The 24,948-nt window shown below is 42.0% G+C and overlaps 1 protein-coding gene across 6 annotated transcripts in view; it reads left to right on the plus strand.

Moving 5' to 3' along the window:
* Window positions 1-939: 939 nt before the first annotated feature.
* The window catches only part of NUDT13 (nudix hydrolase 13), a 29,598-nt gene continuing 5,589 nt past the window's right edge, over window positions 940-24,948 (plus strand). For 4 of the 6 annotated variants that reach the window (XR_003568669.1, XM_027857116.1, XM_027857145.1 and 1 more), the window contains exons 1-6: window positions 940-1,076; window positions 9,950-10,101; window positions 14,241-14,358; window positions 18,983-19,122; window positions 21,716-21,847; window positions 23,576-23,682. Coding sequence is in view for 5 of the 6 variants with exons in the window: in XM_027857116.1 (XP_027712917.1) it covers window positions 10,002-10,101; window positions 14,241-14,358; window positions 18,983-19,122; window positions 21,716-21,847; window positions 23,576-23,682 (597 nt within the window). In the remaining variant the exon portion in view is untranslated. The remainder of the gene's footprint in view (window positions 1,077-9,949; window positions 10,102-14,240; window positions 14,359-18,982; window positions 19,123-21,715; window positions 21,848-23,575; window positions 23,683-24,948) is intronic. The other 2 variants (XM_027857123.1, XM_027857154.1) reach the window with 2 other exon arrangements.

Here is a 24,948-nt window from a genome sequence, read left to right on the forward strand (position 1 = left end):
TGAGAATTGGATATGTTCAGTTTGACGGATTGGTAGGAGATGAGGGACTAGATAGAGCTCAGGGAGGTGAGCCTCAAGTGAGGCTGGATTATAAGTTTGAGAGTCAAGCTACGTTGTATTTAACTACTTGTTATTAATTATCTTGATATTTATTCTGTATATACTTATACAGGGTGTCCCAAAAGTCTTAGTGCAAGTTTAAGTTCTAATAGAAATGCATATGCCCTTATTATTTCCACCACTAGTTTCTTACAAATAAGAATTGTTACATTCATCATATTGCCTAGCACATAGTAGGCACTTAATAAATGTTTTTTGAACAATAGGTTGATAGAGGTGATAATTGACAGCATGGGAATGAACAAGATGCACAAGGGAAAAGCACTATAAAATATTATCTCATTTGATCCTTACAACAACCTTATGAGATCCTTTCACTATCCTCATTTTACAGATGAGAAAACTAAGTTGTTGAGAGGTGATTTGCCCAGAGGCAAACAACTAGCAGTAACTCTTCACTCCAGGTCCAGCCTTCTATCCTTCCCACTCCCTGACTCCTTAAAAACAAAACCAAAAATAAACTTGAATATAGTAGGAGTAACTAATTAAAATAGGAAACTATTGGATCTTAAGCATTGTGAGCAACTACAGTAATTACCTGTCATCCAAAGGATTTCTTAATTAATTCTTGGATGACTTTCCCATCATGAATTACAAAGTTGAATTGAGGCAGCCATCTGCCTGTTTTCGTGCCCCTTCTGAATTACTTGCCTGCCCCAGACTTGCCTCCTACCTCCAAGTGCCAAAATTGCCCCTTGCAATCAGCAGTTTCTTTACATGGGCAAAAGAAGAAGGGATACGTCAAGTGAACTACATTTCCCAGAGGACACCACTCCACAGAAGTCAAGGAGGGGGGGATTCTGGGAAGGGTGGCTGTAATAGACACGGAAATAGACAAGGAAAACTAACTTCCTAGGCTTTCCCACAGTGCGTGGGCTCCCGGGGGTTTCCAGCTGCCTGCTGATTCCTGAGGCTGGGATGTCCTCCCTGCAGAACTAAGAGGACAGTGAGTACAGGTAAAGTAAGGCACATGCAGGTCTGCAGGCCTACCAGGATTGGTTTTGCAGCAAGGTGATAGTATTTGCTGCTGAATTTATAACTGGAAATGTCCTTGGTCACAACATTTCACTGTTCTAGTCACTTTTGCCCACCCTGAAGGACCTCAAAGGGCACTTTCATTCATGAGCTTGTCATAGGACTTAGAGCTGGAAGGGACCCTAGAGGCCAGCTAGCTTGACTCCCTCATTTCACCAGTGAGGAAATTTAAGGCCCAGAGAGGTTTAGTTTATAGTAAGCAAATCCAGGTTCTTTGACACCAAAGCCAATACTATTTTTATTATACCACGTTGCCTCTCCTAATTGTTTTAATTTTTTTAAATTAGTTTTTATTCATTTACATTTTCCGAGAACAAGAAAATTTGAATTTCAGTATCTTTTTTATTGTGTGTGTGTTCAGTCATGTCTGACTCTTCGTGACCCTATTTGGGGTTTTCTCAGCAAAGAGCCTGGAGTGGTTTGCCATTTTCTTCTCCAGCTCATTTTACAGATGAGGAAACTGAGGCAAACAGAATTAAGTGACTTACCCAGGGTCACACACAGCTAGTAAGCGTCTTAGGCCGGATTTGAACTCAGGTCTTCCCGACTCCAGGCCTGGTGCTCTGTCCACTGCACCATCTAGCTACCCCAACAGTATCTCTAGGAACTATAAACTAATTACTGTAGGTCAAATTTTTGTTTAGTGGTACATATCATATTTGAATTCTGTCACTTTCTAGCTTAGGGTAGTCATTAATTCTCTCTATGATTGTTTCCTTATCTGGTTTTTTTTTGGGGGGGGGGTAGCAGAAGGGGGTCCAGATTTGTAATTTCGTCTGTATAGGAAAACTCGTAATTTATGGCGATCATGAGATTCCAACCGAAAGTTAAACTATTTGCACATATGGTAAATGAATCAGAGATGGGACTTCAACCCAGGCCTTTCAGATACCAAGGGATCCACTCTTTACCATACCTCACTGTGTCTCTTCCTCCCCTATAAAATGGAGATAATCCGTACTGCCAACCTCAAAGAACTGTTATCAGGGCAGCTGACCTGGAGTTAGGAAGTCTGAATTTGAATATTGCCTCAGACACTAGCTGTGTGACCCCGGCAAGTCATTAATTGCTTCTTGCTTCAGTTTCCCCATCTGTAAAATGGGGATAATAGCACCTACATCGTAAAATGGTTGTGAAGATCAAATAATATTTGTAAAGCACTCTGCAAAATGTAAAGAGATATGTAAATGCTAGTTATTATTATGAGATTATATACACAGATATGTGTGTGTGTATGTGTGTGTATGGAGTACTGGGCCTGGAGTCAGGAAGACTCATCTGCCTAAATACAAATCTGGCCTCAGATATTAGCTGTATGACCCTAGGCAAGTCACTTAACCTTGTTGACCTCAGTTTCCTCAGCTGTAAAATGAGCTGGAGAAGGAAATGGCAAACCATTTCAGTATCTCTGCCAATAAAACCCCAAATGGGGTCACAAAGAGTCAGAAAAGAGCGAAAAAAAACTGGATTGAATGTGTGTGTGTGTGTGTGTGTGTGTGTGTGTGTGTGTGTACATATAGTGCTTTGTAAACTGTAAAGTTCTACATAAATGTCAGCTCTTTTTACTAGTGGTATTTCAGGGTGTTGTTAGCACTTGTCCTATATGAAATTTCATAGAATCATAGAATGTCAGATCTGAAAAAAAAAACCCCAACAACTTGATAAAACATCTAGTCTACCCTGCTGATTTTTATAGATGAGGAAGCAGAGATCCAACGGTTGAAAAGAAAAATAGGACCTCCAGCTGACCATATTTAGTGTAAGGAATGAAGTTCTGTTTGTCCACACATAATGAGGCCCTGGAACATGGCTTTCATTTTCCACAGTAGCCGCTCTCTACTTAGGCTCCAAAAGTTCAGGAATGAATTATAGGAACGCTGCTTTGTTGGAAGAAAGTCATAGTTAAGAAAAACCTCCTGGCCCGGGAACATTTTATTTGGGCCACAAAAAACACACCGACCTCCTTTCTGCTCCATTCAGCATCTGTCATTGTATTCTAGGCGCTGGGCTGGGTGCTGGTGGTGTTACAGAGACAAAGATGAAGGCTCCTCTGCCCTTGGGGAGATTGCCTTGTCCCAGGATGATGACACCTGTACCCAGTTAAGTCCTTAGAAGGAGTTTTGAGGACCAGAGTGTTAACTACTGGGGGAATCAGAAAATGCTTTGCCTGAGCAGAATTCTGAAGGGAGGGAAGGATTTGTGGCAGATAGAAATGAGAAGTGCCCAGGTAACGGGCACGGAAAAGTGGGCATATATAGCAACGAGCAGTCCCCTCAGTCTGGCTGCAGTGTGGAGGATGTGATGAGGGACAGTGGTTCAGGAGACCAAAAAACGAAGTTGGTATTTGTGGTTTTATGCCACATCCTCAGGACTCGCATCCAAAGGATTCGATTCATGGTGCTCAGAATGGAAAGACGCCAGTGCAAGACCCACCCAGTTCTGATGCTAACTCCATCACCTCGAGGAGGTCACTTAACTTCTCTAGGGGCCTCAGTTTCCTCATCTATAAAATGAGGATAATGATAACGTGGGCCGCCCGAGAATAACAGCTGGCATCTTCTATGGGGCTTTTAGGTTGGCAACGTACTTTACGGATATCATTCCTTGGCTTCCTTCAAATCCTGGCTCAAATCCCACCTTCTACAGGGAGCCTTACCCATTGTCCCTTAATTTTACTGCCTTCCCTGTGATGATTGTCTCCAATTTATCCTGTAAATAGCTCATTGTCTCCCGTTAGACTGTGAGCTCCTTGAGGCCTCACCCTTCTTTGTATACTTAGTACTTAGTACAGTACCCGGCATGCAGTAGGCATCTAATAAGTGTTTATTGACTGACTGACATCAGCCAGTGAGGTGGGTGTTACTATTATGCCCATCAGTAGTAATAGATAATAATAATAATAATAATAGTAATAAGTACTAGCATTAATAAAGTGTTTTTAAACTTTGCAAGGCATTTTACATATGTAAGCTGCTGTGTTTTGGTCATTCTTTGTATCCCCAACACTTACCACGGGGCCTAGCACATAAGAGGTGACTAATAAATGCTCCTTGACTTGTTATCTCATTTGATACTCCCACTTCTATTTCCATCATACCCCCAGTTTGTTGTAAAGGAAGGGACTTTGAAAACCTTAAAGCATTAATTAATGCTGATGATATGATACGATATATGATATGCTGTGAAATATGTAACATGATTGATATGATATGATATGATAATTCCTCACCACCACCCCCCATGCTTCAGTTTCACATGTGTAAAGTGTGGAGTTTGGACTGACTTCTCTCTAAGGTCCCTTACAACTATAAGATTTGGCAAGTTGCTGGTTCAGACCTTTACATATCTATAATTTCGGCCCCTCCCCAACACATACCTGTGATTACGTTACTACAGGGAACTAACTCCTTATATAGAAAACTCCTTCCATGAATGAAGATTGGCGATTTGCAACTTAGGACCTTTAGAGAGTTTCCTGAGGCCCTTCCAGACTAAATGACTTGTCGATGGTCATCTAGCTAGTATGTATTAAAGGGAGGGTTTGAACTCGGCTTTTCGTGATTCCATATCTTGCCCTCTGTCCATCACCTTAAGCTGGCTCTTGAGGTAATAGACAGTTACTCTTGAGGTAACATCCTGCTGTTGACAATTTTCAGGATGGACATGATGGTATTTGTGAACTCAGTGCTATAGAACAGTTTGGGAAAGAGCTTGACGGGGTATCTGCCTTTGGAGATGATAATACTTTTTGTTTTTTTAATGAAAACAGAGCTTTCCCATCCACTGTCTCAATAAATCTTCTCACAACAATCCTGCCGTTCTCGCACGTATTTGCACATTATTGTTTTTGTTGTTTGTTGTTTTTGAAGGGGTTCAATGTTCTCTTTCATGTATGAATTGGATTTCAGTGAGGCACAATACTTATAAAAGTAGTATCCCTGTTTTATAAAGGAGGATAGGAAGGCTCAGAGAAATTAAGTGATTTGCTTAAGGTTGGTCAGGAAGATCTGAGTTCAAATCCAGCCTCAGACACTTACTAGAATGATGGGTGACCCTAGGCAAGGCACTTAACTGCTGTCTGCCTCAGTTTCCTCATCTGTCAAATGGGGAGAATAATAGCACCTACATCCCAAGGTTGTTGTGAGGATTACAGGAGATAAATTTGCAAACTTTTAAGGCACTAGATAAATGCTCACTATTGCTATGACACAGCAAGTTAATGGAAGAGCCAAAAACAGCCTTTTGATTCCTAGTCCAATGCTCATTCTTCTCTGCCTCTGTCTCCCTTTGAGACAAACAGACCCAAACATTTGCACTGAAAAGAAAACAGAATCCAGACTTCTGTTGATCTATCAGCTGCAGCAAAATAATGTAATGCTAAGGATGGTTTGGTTTTTTCCTTTCTGAAGCATTTTCGTGATAAACGAACCTTCAACCTCAGTGCAGGGTCAGGCGTAAAATGCTGTTAATGATTTGACCGTCAGTTCAAACAAAAACAACCATTGTGTTCCTAAGGTGGTGTTTGAGCAGGTGTTTACCAGGCCAGCAACACTTGGGTCTGTAAACACTTGTTCCTGAGGCCAGGAAAGCCTAGGAACAGGGAGATCACCACCACTACCTCCTCCTCCAAAGGGAGAAGGAACAGGTGCTCATGGTAAAACGCGGAGCATCCCGGTATGGCCAGACCGTAGCTTTTATGGCATCGTTACAGAATGGTGCACAAAATCAGAAATCATTAGGCCCTGGAATCAGAAAGACCTGAGTTCAAATGCAACGTCAGATACTTGCTAGCTGGGTGATCCTGACCTAACCCCATTGCCTCAAAAAAAAAAAAAAGTTTCTGCAACATGCGTCTCTTAGTCCAGCGACTGAGCAGTACAGCCGGGGGTGAAATGATCAGAATGGTTCCTCACAGCTCCTTATTTGATCCTCATAACTCTGTGAACTATGTACTATAGTTATTTTTATCCCTATAAACTATAGTTATTTTATATTTTATTTACAGTTAATTTTACACGTGAGGAAACTGAGGCTCAGACGTGAAGTGTCTTGCTCCAGGTTATACAGCTAGTGAGTGTGAGAAGCTGGATTCAAATTCAGGCCTCTCCCTACTCTAACATTCTTCCTATTATACCAGGATGCCCCCTATTTTTTTTTTTTTGTTGTTGTTGTTTTAGCTAGGCAATGGGGTTAAGTAACTTGCCCAGGGTCACACAGCTAGAGTGTTATGTATCTGAGGTTGGATTTGAACTCAGGTCCTCCTGAATCTAGGGTTGGTGTTCTATCCACTGCGCCACCTAGCTGCCCCAAAGGATGCCCTTGTTACAGTAACATTCTGTCATCAGAGCCGTAACTCACACTTTTTACACAGGGCAAATGCCACAAAACATAGCCTGGGGGCAAACATCATGAAAGGAGCCCTCAAATTCACTTCTTAAGATTTTAAAGGGTTGGGGGAAGGAAATCCAGACCATCATCCTATTTTCCACCGACCTAGTTTCCTATTTTATCTAGTCATTCTTGCAAACTAGATGCAAAGCTCAGTTTGTTGTGTTTGCTAAGGGAGGACAAGGTCTCTTAGGACCCTTTAAATTTCAGTGCCTTGGAGCAAAGACCTAAGTCCTCCCCTAGTTACAGCTTTTATTGTCCTTATCTGTAAAATGGGGATAATAATAACACTTACCTTCTAGGGTTGTTATGAGGATTGAGTGAGATAATAATTGTAAAGTGCTTAGCACAGTGTCTGGCATATAGTAGGCCTATATAAATGGTATATAGGGTAGTAGTAGTAGTAGTAGTAGTAAATGTTGTTTTAAAAAAATACTATAATTTTATGGACGTCATCTAAATGATCAATAAAACATTTTGAGGCAAATGTTTCATTTCATACCAAAAAATGTACAAGTACTATTTAGAAGGAGAATTCAATGTTCTCTACCTAACCTCTTTTCTGTGGCCTCTCCTTCAGATGGACTGGGTCCTCCCAGAATCTTCATTTTAAGGAGGCCTAGGCCTGCCATGTCTTCATTCCTCTCCTGGATATCCTCCTGGCCATGTACTCCCCCTTCCCCTTGTGAGGGCACCTTCTCCTCATCCTCTCTTCCTCCCCCTTTTCAGCTCCCTTTTATGTGAGACCTAACAGTTTCACAAAGGTCCTAATATGCTGTCTAGTTTTCTATCGAAAGACTCTGGTTTAAGCCTTCATTTTCTGTGTCTTAATTTGAAAGCCACATTAAATGGTTGGCTGCCTTCCCTCGCCCAACAATTCTATGATGAACTCACGAGTCAGCAACCTGTAACTAAGCTATGAGTGGCTGATGTTTTCTTGGTATTAGGAACTAGACATCATCAGGCCATAAGCTAGAAAAATCCCACGGTATTGCCCCACAAATGACCAGGAAAGCGTCACCAAGAAAGATAGCCCTTGTAGTATTCAGGGTTCCCCTAAAGGAGCCTCACTGTTCCCCAATGAGTAGATGAAGGTATTTCTGGGGAGCAGTGGATAGAGAAGGACTATTTGCAGAGTTTGTTTGGAAGGCTGAAATTTAGACCACAGCTCTGCTGGGGCATTATATGAATGGCAGGGAGGGGAGGAGGCAGCTTTCTAGATAGAGGCTGTACCTCTTTCTTGATGGTATCTCCCCATAATGTTTAATTTCCAGCACTCACATACCTTTAACCTCTGTTTAACCTCTTTTTGCCTTAGTTTCCTCACCTGTAAAACGGGGATATTAATAGCATCTCCCTCCCAGGGTTGTTGTGAGGATTAAATGAGCTAATATCTGTAAATCATGCAGTACCATGCCTGGCCCATAGTAAGTGCCATATAGATGCTAGCTATTTACTAGCTGGTAAATTCCTTGAGGGCAGGGACCATGCCTTACATAGCTACGTATCCATAACATTTTGTGCCTTTATGGGGAGGTATCGTGAGAGAATGAAAAGTGCCTGATTGTGGAGTTAGAAGGCTTCAGTTCACATCTCTATGGGCAAGTCAATGAGCTTTTCTGGGCTTGAGTTTCCTGATCTATAAAATGGAAGGGGCTGGGCTAGCCGACCCCTCAGGTCCCTTCCAGACCTATCCAATAAGCATCGATAGCTTTAGTGGAAAGAACATGGGGCTTGATGTCATCAGAGACCTAAGTTCAAATCTCACCTTTGACATTTCCAAGCTATATTTTTATGTTAGCTATTATTTATACAGCACTTAAGGGTTCACAAAATACTTTACAAATATTATCTCATTTTATCATCACAACAATGCTGGAGGGAGGGATAGGTGCTATTGTTATCCCCATTTTATAGATGAGGAAAATGAGACAAACAGAGGTTAAGGGACTTGCCCCAGGGTCACACAGTTAGGAGGTGTCTAAGATCAAATTTGCGAGTCTTCCTAATTCTAAGCCTGGTACCTTATCCACTGTGCCACCTAGATGCCTCAGCTGTATATGGTTTGCTTTTAAGGATGTCCTAAGTAGCTGCCTCAAATCTAGTCATTGATGATTCAGCAACACATAGCCAAATTTCTGGACTAGCCTTCCAAAACGCCTCAGGGGTTCATCTGAGAGTGCCACTCTTGCGTAAAGCTCTGTTCTTTTTACGTGTTGCTGCTTCAGGGAGACTTCTGACTTTTTCTGTGGCAAGACGATAAACATGGTAGACAGACCTAGAGCCCAAAGAGTGGAAAATGGTGACTGACATCAGAGGCCTCCTTTCTAGAGACAGAGTTCCCAAACTGCAGAAGTGGTTGGAGATCCATATGACGGGACCTTGGTGGAGAAGATTAGCTTTTATGAAATCCTGCATATTGTTTTAATGGTCCTTTTTGATTAACCTAGAGGCAACTTTGTGTTTTATATTTCTGAATTTAGGCAGCCCTTCCTACTTCCTTCTAAGAGGAGTCTTCGGTGATTTTTAGCGGATTTGGTATATTTGGGCATCTTAGGTTTTTCCCCTTGGAAGACTGTCCAGGCTTCTTTCTCACCTGGCTCCACCATTTCATTTGCTTAATTCTATTGGGTATTACCGCAATGCTGAAGTCACCAGCTCTAAAACAGAGCTATACAGCTTTGTGGGTATGTTCCATGATATCCAGGAACACAGTTCATTTGTGTGGCCTTCAGGGAGTACTAACTTCCAATTCAATTCGATGAGAAGTAAGTAAGCCCCTACTATGTGCAAGACTACTCTGTGCTGTAGGCTGAAGTTACAAAGATACACACCAAAATAGCCCCTGCCCTCAAGGTTCTTAGGATATAATGGGAAGAAGAGAGAGGTAGAAAAGTGGGACATAAGACATGGATACAAATGAAAACCATAGAGATGGGGCAAAGAAAAAATCTGGACAATACATTATCCATCCTTTTTGCAGCTCTTTTCCTAAAGCAGCTAGAAAGATCAGTAAAGGTTTCATGGGGGAGATGGCACCCAAGCTGCCTTGAAAGAAGACTTCAGCAGAGGAAATGAGGAAAAATGTAGTCATGGGGGTTGGTCTGTCCAAATGCACCAGTGTAGAAAGAGGGAAGGGTGAGATGGGGGGAAGAGCAAGCAGCCTAGTTTGGATGAAACATGGAATCAGTGCATAGTAGGAATGCTGGAAAGGTAGTTTGAGACTTGATGGTAAAGAGCCTTGAATGACAGATGTGGTAGGAGGAATATCTACCAGAGTCCTCTACTACATGGGCTGGGTTAGTTCTCATCCTTGAAAGGTATTGAGACAGTCCTCAAGATTGATCTGGCCCAGAGGACCAAAGAATCAGGCTGTTGACTTTGATTCCCCACTGTCTATGTACAGAAAGTTCAGGAAGAGCCCGAGTTCTTCTCCAGTGCCTGACCTGTGGACCACTATGGGCAACTCGGAGGCAGAGGAGCTATACCCTACTGAACCAGCATGGTTTCTTCATTCAATATCATCCGTGTCGAATATCCTTCCCCTGCTATGGCTAAGTAAATCTCCTTTTGTTAGCTGTTTGATGGACTATGATTGTCTCATTTCATTCCAATCTCAAACCAGAGAATTGTCTGAGCTAGACGCAGCTCATGACATAAGGCTAAGGAGTTTGTATTTTATACAAGAGGCAAAAGTTATCCACAAGAGATCATTCAGGTGGAAAAACAGAGACATTATATCTTATTGTGCCTATTGTATCCCTCTCCTAATTAAGCTGCAAGCCCATTGAAGGCAAGGATTATTTCATTATTTATTTTTGTATCCAAGATCCTGAGAGGCAACAGTGGCAGAGTCCTCTAGCTACAAGGCCAGTCTACAGGACCCGGGTTCAGATCCTACTTCTGACACACACTAGGTACTCAACCATGGGCAAATCACTTCTCAATGCCCCAGGCAACTCTTTAAAATTATTAAGTTATTTAACCCTTCCCCGCAATACAAGGATCTAAGACAAAGGCTTCATGATGGAAAATGCTATCCACATCCAAAGAAAGAACTATGGAATTTGAATGCAGATTGAAGGATACTATTTGCTATTTTTTTTTCTCTTCTGTTGAGTTTTGTTTCCTCTTTCTGGTAGTTCCTCCTATTGGTTCTAATTCTTACTAACAACATCACTAATGTGAAAATGTTTAATAGGAATGTATATGTATAGCCTATGTCAGATTGTGCACCGTCTTAGGCAGGGAGGTAGGAAGAAAGGGGGAGAAAAATTTTAAACTCAAAATCACATGGAAGTGATTGTTGATAAATCAAAATAAATTAATAAAAAAATAAATAAAATTATTAAGTTATAGAGATATTGATCTGAATCTGTAGGGGAAATTTCCTCACCAGGAGTTCCCCACAAAGAAGAAATTAAAGATCCAAAGCAATCTCCATCTCCTCCCTGCAAAATATCCCATCACTGAGCAAGAAATCTTGCACACAGTAGGTGCTTAATAAATATTTGTTTAGAGTTAATGAAAGGGAGGCGGAACCAAGATGTCAGAGTAAAAGCAGTGACTTGCTTGAGCTCTCCCCCAAACCCCTCCAAATACCTGTAAAAAATGGCTCTAAACAAATCCTAAAGCAGCAGAACCCACAAGAAGACAGAGTGAAACAAATTTCCAGCCCAAGACAACCTGGATGAATGATCAGAAAGGCATATCGCACCAGGCTGGGAGAGGAGTGCAGCTCAGCATGGGGGCGCAGGCTGCAGTGAACCTGGAGCAGACTTCAGAGGACTGAATCACGGGTAGCTATGGTGGATTCCAGACTTCTCAACCCATGAGCGCTAAAGACAACTTAGAAGGTCAGTAGGAAAAGTCTGTTTCTGCGGTGGTGAGAGAGAAGCGCGGTGGGGTCCCAGCCCCAGTCCTCGAGCATGGCCCTGGGATGGCGGCTGCCTCCAGAGCTTCCAGCCCACAGACTGAGGGGGAATCGAGTGAATGATCAGAGGGGGATTGTAGGGATCTCTCTGCTGGTGCAGGATTCTCTTGCTTTGTCCATGCTTGGATCTGGGTCACAGTTCTGGGTGGCAGTCCTGGGGCAAGGAGGAGCACTGGCGTAGTGGAGCTTGTAGTGACTGTGGAGAGGAAATTTTCCTCACAGTTCCAAAACAGAAAAGAGTGCTTGTGGTCATTCATAGACCAGAGCACAGGTCAGGAAAGGAGTAAATACCTTGCCCTTGATCATAGCACCTTGGAAGAACTGAAAATTTTCAGGTCCCTAGGAGTATCTCTGAAAACAGCTGCACAAAACCTCCAAAACTTGGGACAGTACATTCTCCACACTGGAAGTAGATTCCTACCTTAACAAAGAGTTTATAACTTAAGTAATTGGCTGGGATCATGAGCAAGCAGCGCAAAAAGAATCAGACCATATAATCTTTCTTTGGTAACAAAGAAGATCAAAACATACAACCAGAAGAAGACAGCAAAGTCAAAGCTCATACATCCAAAGCCTCCAAGAAAAATATGAATCAGTCCCAGGCCTTGGAAGAGTTCAAAAAGGATTTTGAGAAGCAAGTAAGAGAAGTAGAGGAAAAACTGGGAAGAGAAATGAGAGTGATGCAAGAAAATCATGAAAAACAAGTCAACGGCTTGCTAAAGGAGACCCAAAAAAATACTGAAGAAAATAGCGCCTTAAAAAATAACCTAACCCAAATGGCAAAAGAGGTCCAAAAAGCCAATGAGGAGAAGAATGCCTTAAAAAGCAAAATTGGCCAAATGGAAAAGGAAGTCCAAAAGATTACTGAAGAAAATACTTCCTTAAAAATTAGAATGGAGCAATTGGAAGCTAGTAACTTTATGAAAAATCAAGGCACTGTAAAACTAAGCCAAAAGAATGAAAAAATAGAAGAGAATGTGAAATATCTCATTGGAAAAACAACTGACCTGGAAAATAGATCCAGGAGAGAGAATTTTAAAATTATTGGACTATCTGAAAGCCATAATCAAAAAAAGAGCCTAGACATCATCTTTCAAGAAATTATCAGGGAATACTGCCCTGATATTTTAGAACCAGAGGGCAAAATAGAAATTGAAAGAATCCACTGAAAGAGATCCCCAAAGGAAAATTCCTAGGAATATTGTAGCCAAATTCTAGAATTCCCAGGTCAAGGAGAAAATATTGCAAGCAGCCAGAAAGAAACAATTCAAATATTGTGGAAACACAATCAGAATTTAGTAGCTTCTACATTGAGGGACTGGAGGGCATGGAGTATAATATTCCAGAGCGCAAAGGAGATAGAGTTACAACCAAGAATCAGCTACCCAGCAAAATTGAGTATAGTCCTTCAGGGGAAAAAATGATCATTCAGTGAAATAGGGGACTTTCAAGCATTCTTGATGAAAAGACCAGAGCTGAATAGAAAATTTGACTTTCAAATACAAGACTCAAGTGAAACATGAAGAGGTAAACAGTAAAGAGAAATCATAAGAGACTTATTAAGGTTGAACTGTTTACATTCCTGCATGGAAAGATGATATTTGTAACTCATGAGTCCTTTGTCAGTATTAGGGTAATGGGAGGGAAAAAAATTATATGTATGTATGTAGATAGCTAGCTAGCTAGCTAGCTAGATAGATAGAGGGCACAGGGTGAGTTGAAGATGAAGAGGTGATATCTGAAAAATAAAATGAAGGGGTGAGAGAGCATTATATTGGGAGAAGGAGAAAGGGAGAGGTAGAATGGGGTAAGTTATCTTACATAAAACAGACAAGAAAAGGCTTTTACAGTGGAGGGGAAATGGGGGAAGGTGAGAGGGAATGAGTGAATCTTATTCTCATAGGATTTGACTTAAAGAGGGAATAACATACACAATTGGGTATGAAAATCTATACTACCCTACAGGAAAATAAGGGGGGAAGGGGACAAGAGAGCAGGGGGATGATAGAGGGGAGGGGAGATTGGGAGAGGGGATAATCAGAAGCAAACACTTTTGAGGAGGGACTGGGTCAAAAGAGAGAATAGAATAAATGGGGGGGTAGGATAGGATGAAGGGAAATATACTTAGTTTTTCACAACATGACTACTATGGAAGTGTTTTGCATGACTACACATGTATAGCCTGTTATCGAGTTGCTTGCAAAAATTTGTTTTCCCATGCAACTGGGAAATAAGATATATAGGAAATGGGGTATAGAAATCTATCCTGCCGTACAGGAAAATTGAAGGGGAAGGGGATAAGAGAAGGTGGGGGAGAGATAGAAGGGGGGGCAGATTAGGGGTATTCAGAATGCATGCCATTTTGGATTGGGGGAGGGACAAGATGGGGAGAAAATTTGGAACTCAAAATCTTGTGGAAGTGAATGTTGAATACTAAAAATAAATTAATTAATTAAAAAGATAAAAATTTTAAAAAAAGAAAAAAATAAATATTTGTTTAACTGAAATGAAAAATGCGAATTCTACCAAAAGGAAGTGCAGAGGAATTTGACTGTTAGCCTGGTGTAAAGAATATAATGTTCTAGTGGTATATACATATTGAGTTTCAAAGTAGCCAAGCTCTAGGAAGTATGCTCAGGACAAACTCCCATCTTTATGGGATGCATTGGGTCTTCTCCAGATGATTCAAACGGACTCTGGTCCCTTGTCCTTGCTGACAGTTCAGTCCCGTTCCTGAAGGTTCATTTCTTTCTCTTGCATGCAGCGCCTTTCCTTCTCACATCAAAGGAGTTAGTGATGTCTCTGTCTCTGTTCTGGCGAGCAGCTTCCTGGAAAGCACCGCAGGCATGCAGGCAGGTCTCTACCTATGTCACCAAGATGCGGTAAGCATGTCTGCATCCCTGGCTTTGCTTTATTCCTGCTTGGGGCCCCATTAGTGTATTTCCATTGGCATAAGACCTAGAAGAAAACATTCTCTGCTTAGCCTAGAGCAAAGTGTTAAGTGAGTTTGCTAATAACAATAAGTCATGTTTATTTATTTATGTACATATTTTATCTCTTGCTCCTCCCCCTAATTACAGTACTGGTGGTACAGTGGTACAGTAGAAAGAACCTAGATTTGCAGAGAGAGAACCTGGCTTCAAAAACTGTCATTTACTACCTGCATGGTTTGAGGAGAATCATTTAATTTCTCTGGCCACCTATTTCTTCATCTGTGAAAAGAAAGGTTTTAGACTGGAGACTTTCCCTTCTGTCCCTAAATCTGTGACTCTTGCAAACAAAGATTACTCCGTTTCATCTTCATAACTGTAGTGCCCAGCATGTAGGGATGGGACTTGCGCCTGGGACTGGTTCAGGTCCACAAAGGTTTATTTCCAAGCTTTTATGAGTAGGCACTTTGAGAAGCAAAAAAAATGAGCCAAAAAAAAATTTGACAAAAATAACTGTCCTCAAGTGGCTTATATTCTTTTGGGGGTGGGGGCAGGTTGGCAATAAGTTCAAGGAAATTATGAGGAATCAGGGAAGGCTTCACAAAAGAAGTGACCACTGGGCAGCTAAGCCCTGGAGCAAAATGAGGAGGTTGGGAAACCATTTAGGCCTCAATGGCAATTGTGTCCTGTGGTTTAATTACTTATTTTTAATTTAATTTAATTTAATTAATCATCTGTGCTTTTAATATGATAGTTTATTATCTGCCGTAGGAGTTGATTTTTTGTGTCCTCACTTACTCCTTCAATTAAACTCCTTTGTTCAAAGCCCTTTGCTGCACCCTGCAGATCCAAAGACAAAGATGGAAGGACTTGTCCCTTCCTTCAAGGACCTTCTTTTTGTCCTCCTGGGGGAGGGGGTTGCCAGTGTGACTTGCACACAGATGGTGAAATAAAAAACATTCAAAGTAAATGCAGAGACATTTGTTTAGGGAAGGGGGAGTGGCAGGGAGAGCCAGAACAACTGTGAAGATTAAGAATGACCTCATGTGGAAGAGGGGGCAGCATCCTGAAGAACAGGGAGGGATTCCCAGAGGTGGAGAGGAGGAGGCAAGTTATCCCAAATATAGTGCACTGAAGAGGGTTGTGGAATGTTGCATATGGAGAACAACAAGAAGGCTGGTGTGGCTGCAATATAGAGTGGGTGAGGGAAAAGAAAAGTGGGAGGAAAAGAGGGAGCATGCAGAGCCCCGGCCCTGGAGTCAGGGAGACTGTTCAAATGCAGCCTCGGACACTTACTAGCTGTGTGACCCTGGGCAAGTCACTTAACCTTCTTTGCCTCAGTTTCCTCATCTATAAAATGAGCTGGAGAAGGAAATGGCAAACCACTTCGGTATCTTTGCCAAGAAAATCCCAAATGGGGATCCCCACTCCCGAACTAGACTATAAACTCCATGAAAGTAGTGACTGTGTGTTAATGACTGCTATGTAATAATAGCTCACGTTTGTATACCGTGTTAAGATTTATAAAGTACCTCACACATTTCATCTCATTTGATTCTCGTGGCAACCCTATGAGGTAGGTGCTAGTATCACCCTCATTTTACAGGTGAAGCAACTGAGGATAAATGACTTCAACCAAGATTATACGGTTAGATCAGGGCAGGATTCCTGACTCCAAGTCCAATCTTTTTCCCACTAGTTTCCTTATGGTGCCTCGTGTTCTGTTGAGCCCTCTATCTCAAAAAGCACCTTTCCCTGAGTAGGCATTCGATAAATATTTGTGGAATTGCTGAATTGACAAAAACCGAAATTCCTCCTACCACGGTAAGCTTGAATGGTGGTGTTCACAAGTTGTAGAGAAACTTTGTAAGCTAAAGGCACTGCTTTGAAAGGGATGCTGAGAACCTCTAGAACCACCCTCTGGACTCCCCCTTCTCATGAGGTGGTATCAGCCTGGTTGTTTTGTGTTATTGTTAAGGTTACCAGGGCAAACAGGATTACACCACCTTCACCCTTCCTTTGAAAGGGAGCTAATATTTGCTCCAGGCTATCAGCCTCCTAGTCACTATTTATATTTGGAAAGCCCTGAGTGAGATGAATGTTTTCTCCTTTGACATACCACTGGGCACTTGGCTCAGAGGGCAGCACCTGGTCCCAGGGAGGGTTTGGAACACTGGGGGACTGAAATTCTAGCACAGTCTTTTGTCTCCTATAAAGAGCTCATTGTAGTAACCCCTCTTCTCTTAAAAGGTCCCAAACAGACTGCTGGGCTGGAACTCCATACTGGGCCAGAACTACCTCCTTGTGTTTCAAAAGTGGCCTGGCCTTTTCAATGCACACCTGTGGGCTGATTGTCCATTTAACTGGAATTTTTGGCAGGGAATGTTCCCCAAGGTCAGGGAGTTCTGGGTCTGACTTTGAACTCTCAGTCTGAGTAGGGCTTAGCATAGACTGAAATGGCTACTCCTGAGGCCTGGGAAGGAGAAAGAAAGGATTATTGAAGTCCTGTTTGTTTCACGGGGTCTTAGAAGTGAAAGACAGAGTGAGCCATTAAAAGAGAGGAGAGAAGATCCTGGCCAACTTGCTTTGGATTCTCTTTTCTTTTTTCTAAATTTAATTTTATTTGTTTCAATTAATAAAAAGCTATTTTCTCTGCCTCCTATTTCCACCCCACTCACCCACACAATTAGAAAAAGAAAAAAGAAAAACAAAACCTTTGTAACCAGTATGCAGAGTCAACCAAAAAAAAAATCCCCACATCGGCCATGTCCAAAAAATATGTTCCATTCTGCACCCTGAGCCAGTACTGCCTTACTTAGTGAAACCGTTTTATAAGATGCTGGCTTTTTTCATATGGGTTATTAAAAATATTAGCCTTTTTAGTGGGCCTATTATAGGTACCTTTCCCTCCCAAGTACCCTGAAATAAAAGGCAAAGAATTAATAATCTCATGAGAGGGCCCCAAGTTCTTCCCTTGGGTTCTCTAGTTTGTGGTGCAGAAGCAGATTTGTAGTCATAGGAGCTGTTCCTGCCACTTATTACTTGTGCGACTTTGGGCAAGTCACCTAATCTTTCTGGGCCTTGATTTCCTTCCTCGTTCTGTAAAATGGGGAAATTTAGGCTTAGAAAAGTTAAATGACTTGCCCAGTAAGACTCACACTTGGGTCTTCCAGACTGCAAGTCCAACGCTCACTAAACATCTCTGGGTCTCGGTTTCCTTAACTGCAAAATAAGGAGGTTGGACTACATGACCTCTAAGTTCCCTTCCCGATCTGGACCTGTGATCCCATGATTTTCAGTTTTGCCTCTTAGAATCCCTTGCTTCCTTCAAAGACAGCTCTGGAGTCACCACCCCTGAGCTCCCCGACTAGAAGCACCTTCTGGCTCTTGAAAACACTTTTTATTCTTGTGAACATATTGTATCCTTAGAATATAAGCTTCTTAAGAGCTGGGGTTGTTGCTTCCTTTCCTCCCTCCCTCCCTCCTTCTTTCCTCCCTCTCTCCTTCCCTTCCTTTCTCCCTCCTTGCCTTTATTTCCTCTGTTCCTTCTTTTCTTCCTCCCTTCTTTCCTTCCTTCCTTTTTTATTTCCTTCGTTCCTCCTTTCTTTCCTTTCTTTCTACCTTCCTTCTTTTCTTCCTTCCTTCTTTTCTTCCTTCCTTCCTTCTTTTATCTTTCCTTCCTTCCTTCTTTCCTTCCTTCTTTTCTTCCTCCCTTTTCTTCCTCCCTTCTTTTCTTCCTTCTTACTTTTTTTCCTTCCTTTCTCTCTCTACTTCCCTCCCTCTTTCTCTCCTTCTCTCCCTCTCCCCATCTCTCTCTTTCTTTCTCTCTTTCCTTTATCATTGTATCTTCAGCACTTAGCCCAGTATCTTGCACATAGAAGCACTTACTAAATACTCATTGGATTTAATGGAAAGGCTGGGCCAGTAGAGTATGTACCATGGCAGATTCTATGGGGTGGGGAGTGTTCAAATAGGGTTCCAGCTGCTTCAGAGGGACCCACCAGCCTAGCTCAGTACAGAGAGACTCATCATCAGTAGATTGGCCACTGGAAGAACTCTTTGGCTGTGGCAGCCCATAAAGCAAGGACAAATAAGCAAATAAGTAGACCGAATAAGGAATTCAATCTTACATTCAACCTTTAGCACTCAATAAAGTAGAAACAAAAAAATAAGCCCACCACAAATGGTGTGTTTGCCCTGTGTTCCCTTCTAAGTTCCTCTCTGGCTCTGTTTTCTCCAAGTGGATGAAGATTTATTTATCATCTACCCAAGGTCAGCTGCTATTGAATGCATGGTATTTGCTTCTCGTTGACACGTCTCTGGAGTGAGTAGTACTGTACTGACCCTCACCTCTCTGCTTTGAAATCTGCCGTACAGCTGCTGCCATAAACCATGTGTGTTTCCTTCTCTCCTCTAGCTCCCGGAGGCATCCTGAAACTGTCCTAGGGATGTGCCTTTAAACGTGACCTTCATAGATGTTAGCTATGTGATGACCAGAAAAATCGTTGTCATGACTAGGGACTCTGCGGAGAGCTGGGTTAGGTCCTATAATGACTCATCTCTGTCCCAATGACAGGTACCTGTTTGAACTTAAAGAAGATGATGATGTATGTCGAAAAGCCCAGAGTTCAGGAATGTTTTACCTTTTCCATAGCCTGGCTCCTTTGCTACAGATGTCTGGGAACAGATACCTGGCGCCTCCATTTCGGGCTTCAGGTAAGCCTAAAGGCCACAAGTCTGAACACCCTGTCATCAAGTGGAGCGCCAGCCAGTGCTGAACCTTTGTGGATTTCTGGAAAAATTGAACCAGAGGGCGCTCTAAGCTGTGGGCTTGTGAAGGTTCATTCCACCCCTAATGATTGTGTGATGTTGTTTTCCCCAAAAGAATATAAACTCCTTGAAGGCAGGAAGTGTTTCATTTTTTGTCTTCATATTCTCAGGACCAGCACACTGCCTGGCACACAGCAGGCACTTAATAAATGCCTGTTGATTTATTAATGATTGTGTTTTAAGTACCTAATGGGGTCCTCGGTCAATGTTGATTAACAATGATGAGGTCCCTACACTATTGATTCCCATTTCCTCATCTCCCATTTCCCCTCCTCCTCTTAAATAAGTTAGTGTGATTTGCATTTTTTTAAAATGTGAAATGATATGAATCTTATTTTTTGAGAGGGAAAATGTTGTGCTATTTGTGTGAATGGGTTTGTATAACAGGTATTTATTCTCTTTCCCCGGACCTTCACTCTCAGAATTCTTACACCCAGGGATGTCTATGCATTTCCATGAGGTTCCTGAGGAAAAAACCTCCAGGACCCCCATGACAGTCCCAGAGCCTTCTTTTGCTCTATGTAAACAATAGAGCAAAGTAGCAAGTGCCCAGACATAGGAAGGTTACATTTGTGTGTGTGTGTGTGTGTGTGTGTGTGTGTGTGTGTGTGTGTGTGTGTGTACAAGATGTTTTTATGTAGGGAGAAACCATGAGATCTTACACAATTAAGGGCTGGGAATTCTCCAATTCAGCCTGAAATTTGCAAGCTCGTATAATATGGATATATATGAGTGTCTGACACCTACCAGTGTATACGTTGAAATACTGGGGTCCCAGATGTTGGGGAGTAGGGGATAGGGCTGTTTTTAACAGGGGAGAATAGGAGAGATTGGTAGAAAGGTACCAGACTCTGTGCTGAGACCTAGCACCAAGCAGGGAAGGGTGAGTCCCAAGGCACTGAAGGGTGCTCTCCCTGCATGCAGTGCTGGACTTGTACTGGTCAGGGCCTCAGGGGAGCCACTCCCCTTATGTGACTGCAAGAAGTGATGAGATCTGCAGGCCAGATTTTGTGATTTGTGGGATTGTAAGATTTAGAGTTGGGAACGACTTTAGACAATAGCTAATCTAGCCCCCTCAGTTGAGAGATGGAGAAGCTAAAGCCTGGAGAGGGTGAGTGAGTGGCCCAAAGTCACACAGCTAGGAAGTGTGAGGCTCAGGTTCCAGCCCAGGTGCTCTGATTCCAAATCCTGCTCTCTTTGCACTTCTCCGAGAGACCTTATTTCTAAGGCCCCTAGTTCTCAGAGTATGGTCCAGGGACCTTTGGGTGTCCCCAAGATCCTTTCAGGGGGTTTGCAAGGGCAAAACTATTTTGGTAATAACACTAAGATGTTTTAACATCTAATATAGTAACTATTAATAGACACAACCCACAGAAACAGAAGCTTTCTGGGTAGGGGGCTTAATAATTTTTAAGAGTTCTTTCACAACATGACTAATATTTTCACATGATTGCATATATATAACCTATATCAAATTGCTTACTGTTTTAGGAAGAGGGGAGGGGAGAGAGGGAAGGAGAAAAATTTGGAACTCAAAATGTTGTAAAAATGAATATTAAAAATTGTCTTTACATATAATTGGAAAAAATGAAATACTATTAAAAATAATTTTTAAGAGTATAATGGGGTCCTGAGACTAAAAAGTTTGAGAACTGCTCACCTAGGCCGTTAGAGATACGAGTTGGTGACTCTTACTCCACTTAAGGTATATGAGTGGGATATTGAAAGCGCTATTATCTTTTGCAACCGAGGCAGCTAGTGGTAGAGTGAACAGAGGCCTAGAGTGACTGAATTCAAATCCCACCTCAGGCACTTACTAGCTTTGTGACCCTGGGCGGCCTGCCTCAGTTTCCTCACCTGTAAAATGGGGATAATAATAGCACCTACCTTCCAGGATTGTTGTAAAGACCAAATGAGATCGCATGTATAAAACATTTAGCATAGTGCCTGGCACATAGTAGGTTTTATTCCCTTCCCTGCTATTAAAAATCCCCATGGGAAAGCATGATAGTTAGCCAAAGATACCTTTTTTTCCCAAGGTAAGAAAGCAGAGTCGGGTTATAGATTCTTAAACTTAGGAGTCTCAGAGACTGTCAAATCCAGTCCGCGCCTGAACCAGAGTCCCTCTGTAGCAACCCTTTCTACTACTACCTTTCCAACAGTAAATGAAACAGTAGAATTGTGTGATTCCATAGCAGAATCAAAATTATTTTCATGGATTCATGGAATATTAGTGAGGAGGAACCCTGGAGGTTACTAAGTACAACTGCCCCCATTTTATAGATGAGAAAATGGAGGGTGAAAGAGGAAATGACTAGTCTAAAGACACAGTTTGGTGACAGAGGCAGGACTCAGTTACCCTAATTACGATGCTTTGCTGGTCTGAGAAATGGAACTCCTGCTAGCTTCCTGCAGTTGTGATGGTTTAATTATTCTTCGTGTTCTTCTTTCCTCCTTTTTTTTTTTCCTGTTTTCCTAGAGTTGGAAAGGCTCCTGAGCAAGTTTGGACAGGATGCACAGATGATAGAACACTCAGTCCTGATTGGCTGCTCAGACCAGCGTGAAGCATGGTTCGCCCTGGATCTCGGTCTGGGAAACCTTTGCTCCTCAGGTAAGGGAGACTCATTGGTCCTTGCTGCCCTGGAATTAAGGGCAGCCTGCAACCCTGATGTAGGCAAAAAAGGCTCCTCTCAGGCATTCCCTGACTCACAGAATCTCGCAGTTAGAAGGGGCCTTTGACACCATCGAATTCTGCCTGAACTTATGAGTCCCCTCAACAACTTCCCCAGCCTTTGCTCGGAGATCCGTTGTGAGGGATAACCCAGCCCATTCTCCTTTTGGAGAACTCTTAAGTGTTCGAGAGTCTCTCATCGAGTTATAGATCTAAGTCTGGAAGAGAACTCCAAGTCCATCTAGTCTGCCCCTTTCATTTCACAAAGGAGTAAACTGAGGTCAGGGAAGTTAATCACAATAATAGTTAAGCACAACCGCCTGATATAAGGACTGACAGATTGTGCCACATTCCACGTGCAGCATTTGGCACAGTGCTTGGCACGTAGATGGCACTTAATAAATGCTTATTGACTAAGTGGCTGAGTGATCATAACCCACCATCTTCTCCTAAGAGGAGGGCACTGTGTTCAGCATCAGGCTTCTTGAACCAATGTTGATCATTGTACTCAGTCTAGCTCCTGTTGTCTTCATCTGCACCATCGTATACACTGTGTATGTTGTTCCAGAGTCTGCTTCCTTTGCTCTGTATCAGTTCATGCAGTTCTTCCCATGCTTCTCTGCACTGTTCATATTCACTGTTCCTGATAGTATAATAATAGTCCATTGTTTACATGCCATAATTTGTTCAGCCATTCCCCTGTCCCTGGCATGCCTAATCCGCCATGTCTGGAATTTTCTTCCTCCTCACCTCTGTTTCTTAGAATTTCTAGCTCCCTTCAGGGCATAGTACAAATGCCACTTCCTACATGAAATCCTTCCTGACACCCCACTCCCTCGGGGGTTAGCGCTCTCTGTCTCCTGAAATTACTTTGTGTTATATCTATTTTGTATTGGCTCCATGTCTCTATACATGGTAAATCTCTCCATTAAAATATTTTTGTTATTGTATTTCTGTTCCAGTAAGTGCTTAATAGATGTTTGAATTGAATTGAATTGATGGGCACTACTTTGTTTTCCATTTTTTGGTACTATGAAGAGTTGCTACCATGACTATTTTGGTATATTTTGGATTCAATTTATGTAGCACGTCCTGTGTGCAGGGCTCTTATACATATACTCATAATTTTACATGTAGATATAGATGTGTATCTATATTTCATATATCAATTCATTATATAAATTATTACATAAATTCATTGGCAGCTAGGTGGCACAATGGATAGAGTGTTGGCCCTGGAGTCAGAAAGACCTGAGTTCAAATTTGACATGAGACTTTTACTACCCATGTGACCCTGGGCAAGTCACTGAACCTTTCTCTGCCTCAGTTTCCTCATCTGTAAAATAAGGATAATGACACCACTTCCCTTTTGAGGTCTTTGAGAGGATAAACATATAATATTTGTAAAGTGCTTTGCAAGCCTTAAAGCATGTTACAAATGCTTATTGTTATTATTATTATTATAGAACCTTTTTTACTGTCATTAACTTTCTTAGAGCCACATGCTCAGTAGTGGGGTGGTTGAGTCAAAAGATATGAGCAGGTAGTTATCTTTTCTTACATAATTCCAAATTAATTTCCAGTTTAGAAAGGTTCTGTTAGAATAGAGTCAGGGGCCCTTATATTTTCTTAGGTATTACATTCCTTTGTCTCTTATTTTTCTCCTAGGTTGCTTACAGAAATCTGAAATGGAAACTGAGCTCCAGGGTTCCTTTATCGAGCTAAGAAAGGCTCTATTCCAGCTGAATGAGAAAGATATTTCCTTGATCTTCACGGTAGATGCTTGCATTTTCCTTTTTCTAGGGCACATTTTGCTTGGGGAGAGTTTTGTGTGTGTATCCGTGCAGAGGTGTGTGGGTGTATGTATGAGGCAGCCAGGCAGTGTCTGATCTCTTACCCTGCAGGTCGAGGACCAACCTTCCACAAACCATTTCAAAAGGAGAGTCTGAGCTACATGGAGATTGCTTATTCTCTCCCCTAGAGAAGAAAGACAGACTGAGCTGAGCTGGGCTTTCTAGCAGACAGATCTGGTTTCGACAGTAAAACTGTGCAAATAGACTTGCACCCGGTCAAGGAAACCTGATTTTCACCAAAGGATGGAAAGAACCATAAGGATAGAATCTGTGAATCTCACTAAGTGTCTCCTGTAGCACAGGATGACTGACTCAAGCACAGTGCACAAAACAGGCTTACACACCTCTCCCACCTTTGTGTATTGCAAATGTCACTCTTGACTACAGTTTTTTTTTCCTCTTTTCATTAGATCTCCTTTTTTATTGTTGCTGTTCGGTCTTTTTTTTTTTTTAGTTGTGTCTGACTTTTCATGACCCCATTTGAGGTTTTCTTGGCAAAGATACTGGAGTAGTTTGCCATTTCTTTCTCCAGCTCATTCTGCAGATGAGGAAACTGAGGCAAACAGGGTTAAGTGACTTGCCCAGGATCACACAGCTAGGAATTGTGAGGCCAGATTTGAACTCAGGAAGATGAGTCTTCCTGACTTCAGGCCCAGCAATGTATGCACTGCGCCACCTAGCAGCCCCTAAATTCCATTTAGGAAACTACTTTTAAGTGCATTTCCCAGGTAACTAAAAGAGGTGATGCTATAGTCATTTTTCTTTTTCTTTTTTTCTTTTTTTTCTTTTTCTTTTTTTTTTAGGCAATTGGGCTAGTAAGTGTCAAGTGTTTGGTCTGAGGCCGCATTTGAACTCAGGTCCTTCTGACTCCAGGTCTGGTGCTCTATCCACTGCGCCACCTAGCTTCCCCAATAGTCATTTTTCAAAGCCCTAGGTCCGATCACATCCCATCATGCAAGAAGCAAGGGTTCACGGATGGTACGGATGATAGGGTAGCAAGCATTTATTTCAGAAAAGTTCCCAAATCAGCAGGATAGGCCTGCCCTACAGTACAGAATGGAGCTTGTGGGAAGACCAGGAGGAGCCCAAAGAGTTAGTTTCTTTCTTTCTTTCTTTCTTTCTTTCTTTCTTTCTTTCTTTCTTTCTTTCTTTCTTTCTTTCTTTCTTTCTTTCTTTCTTTCTTTCTTT

Source organism: Vombatus ursinus, unplaced genomic scaffold (genome assembly GCF_900497805.2).
Source record: "Vombatus ursinus unplaced genomic scaffold, bare-nosed wombat genome assembly UNPS02000749.1, whole genome shotgun sequence".
NCBI classification, from domain to species: domain Eukaryota; kingdom Metazoa; phylum Chordata; class Mammalia; order Diprotodontia; family Vombatidae; genus Vombatus; species Vombatus ursinus.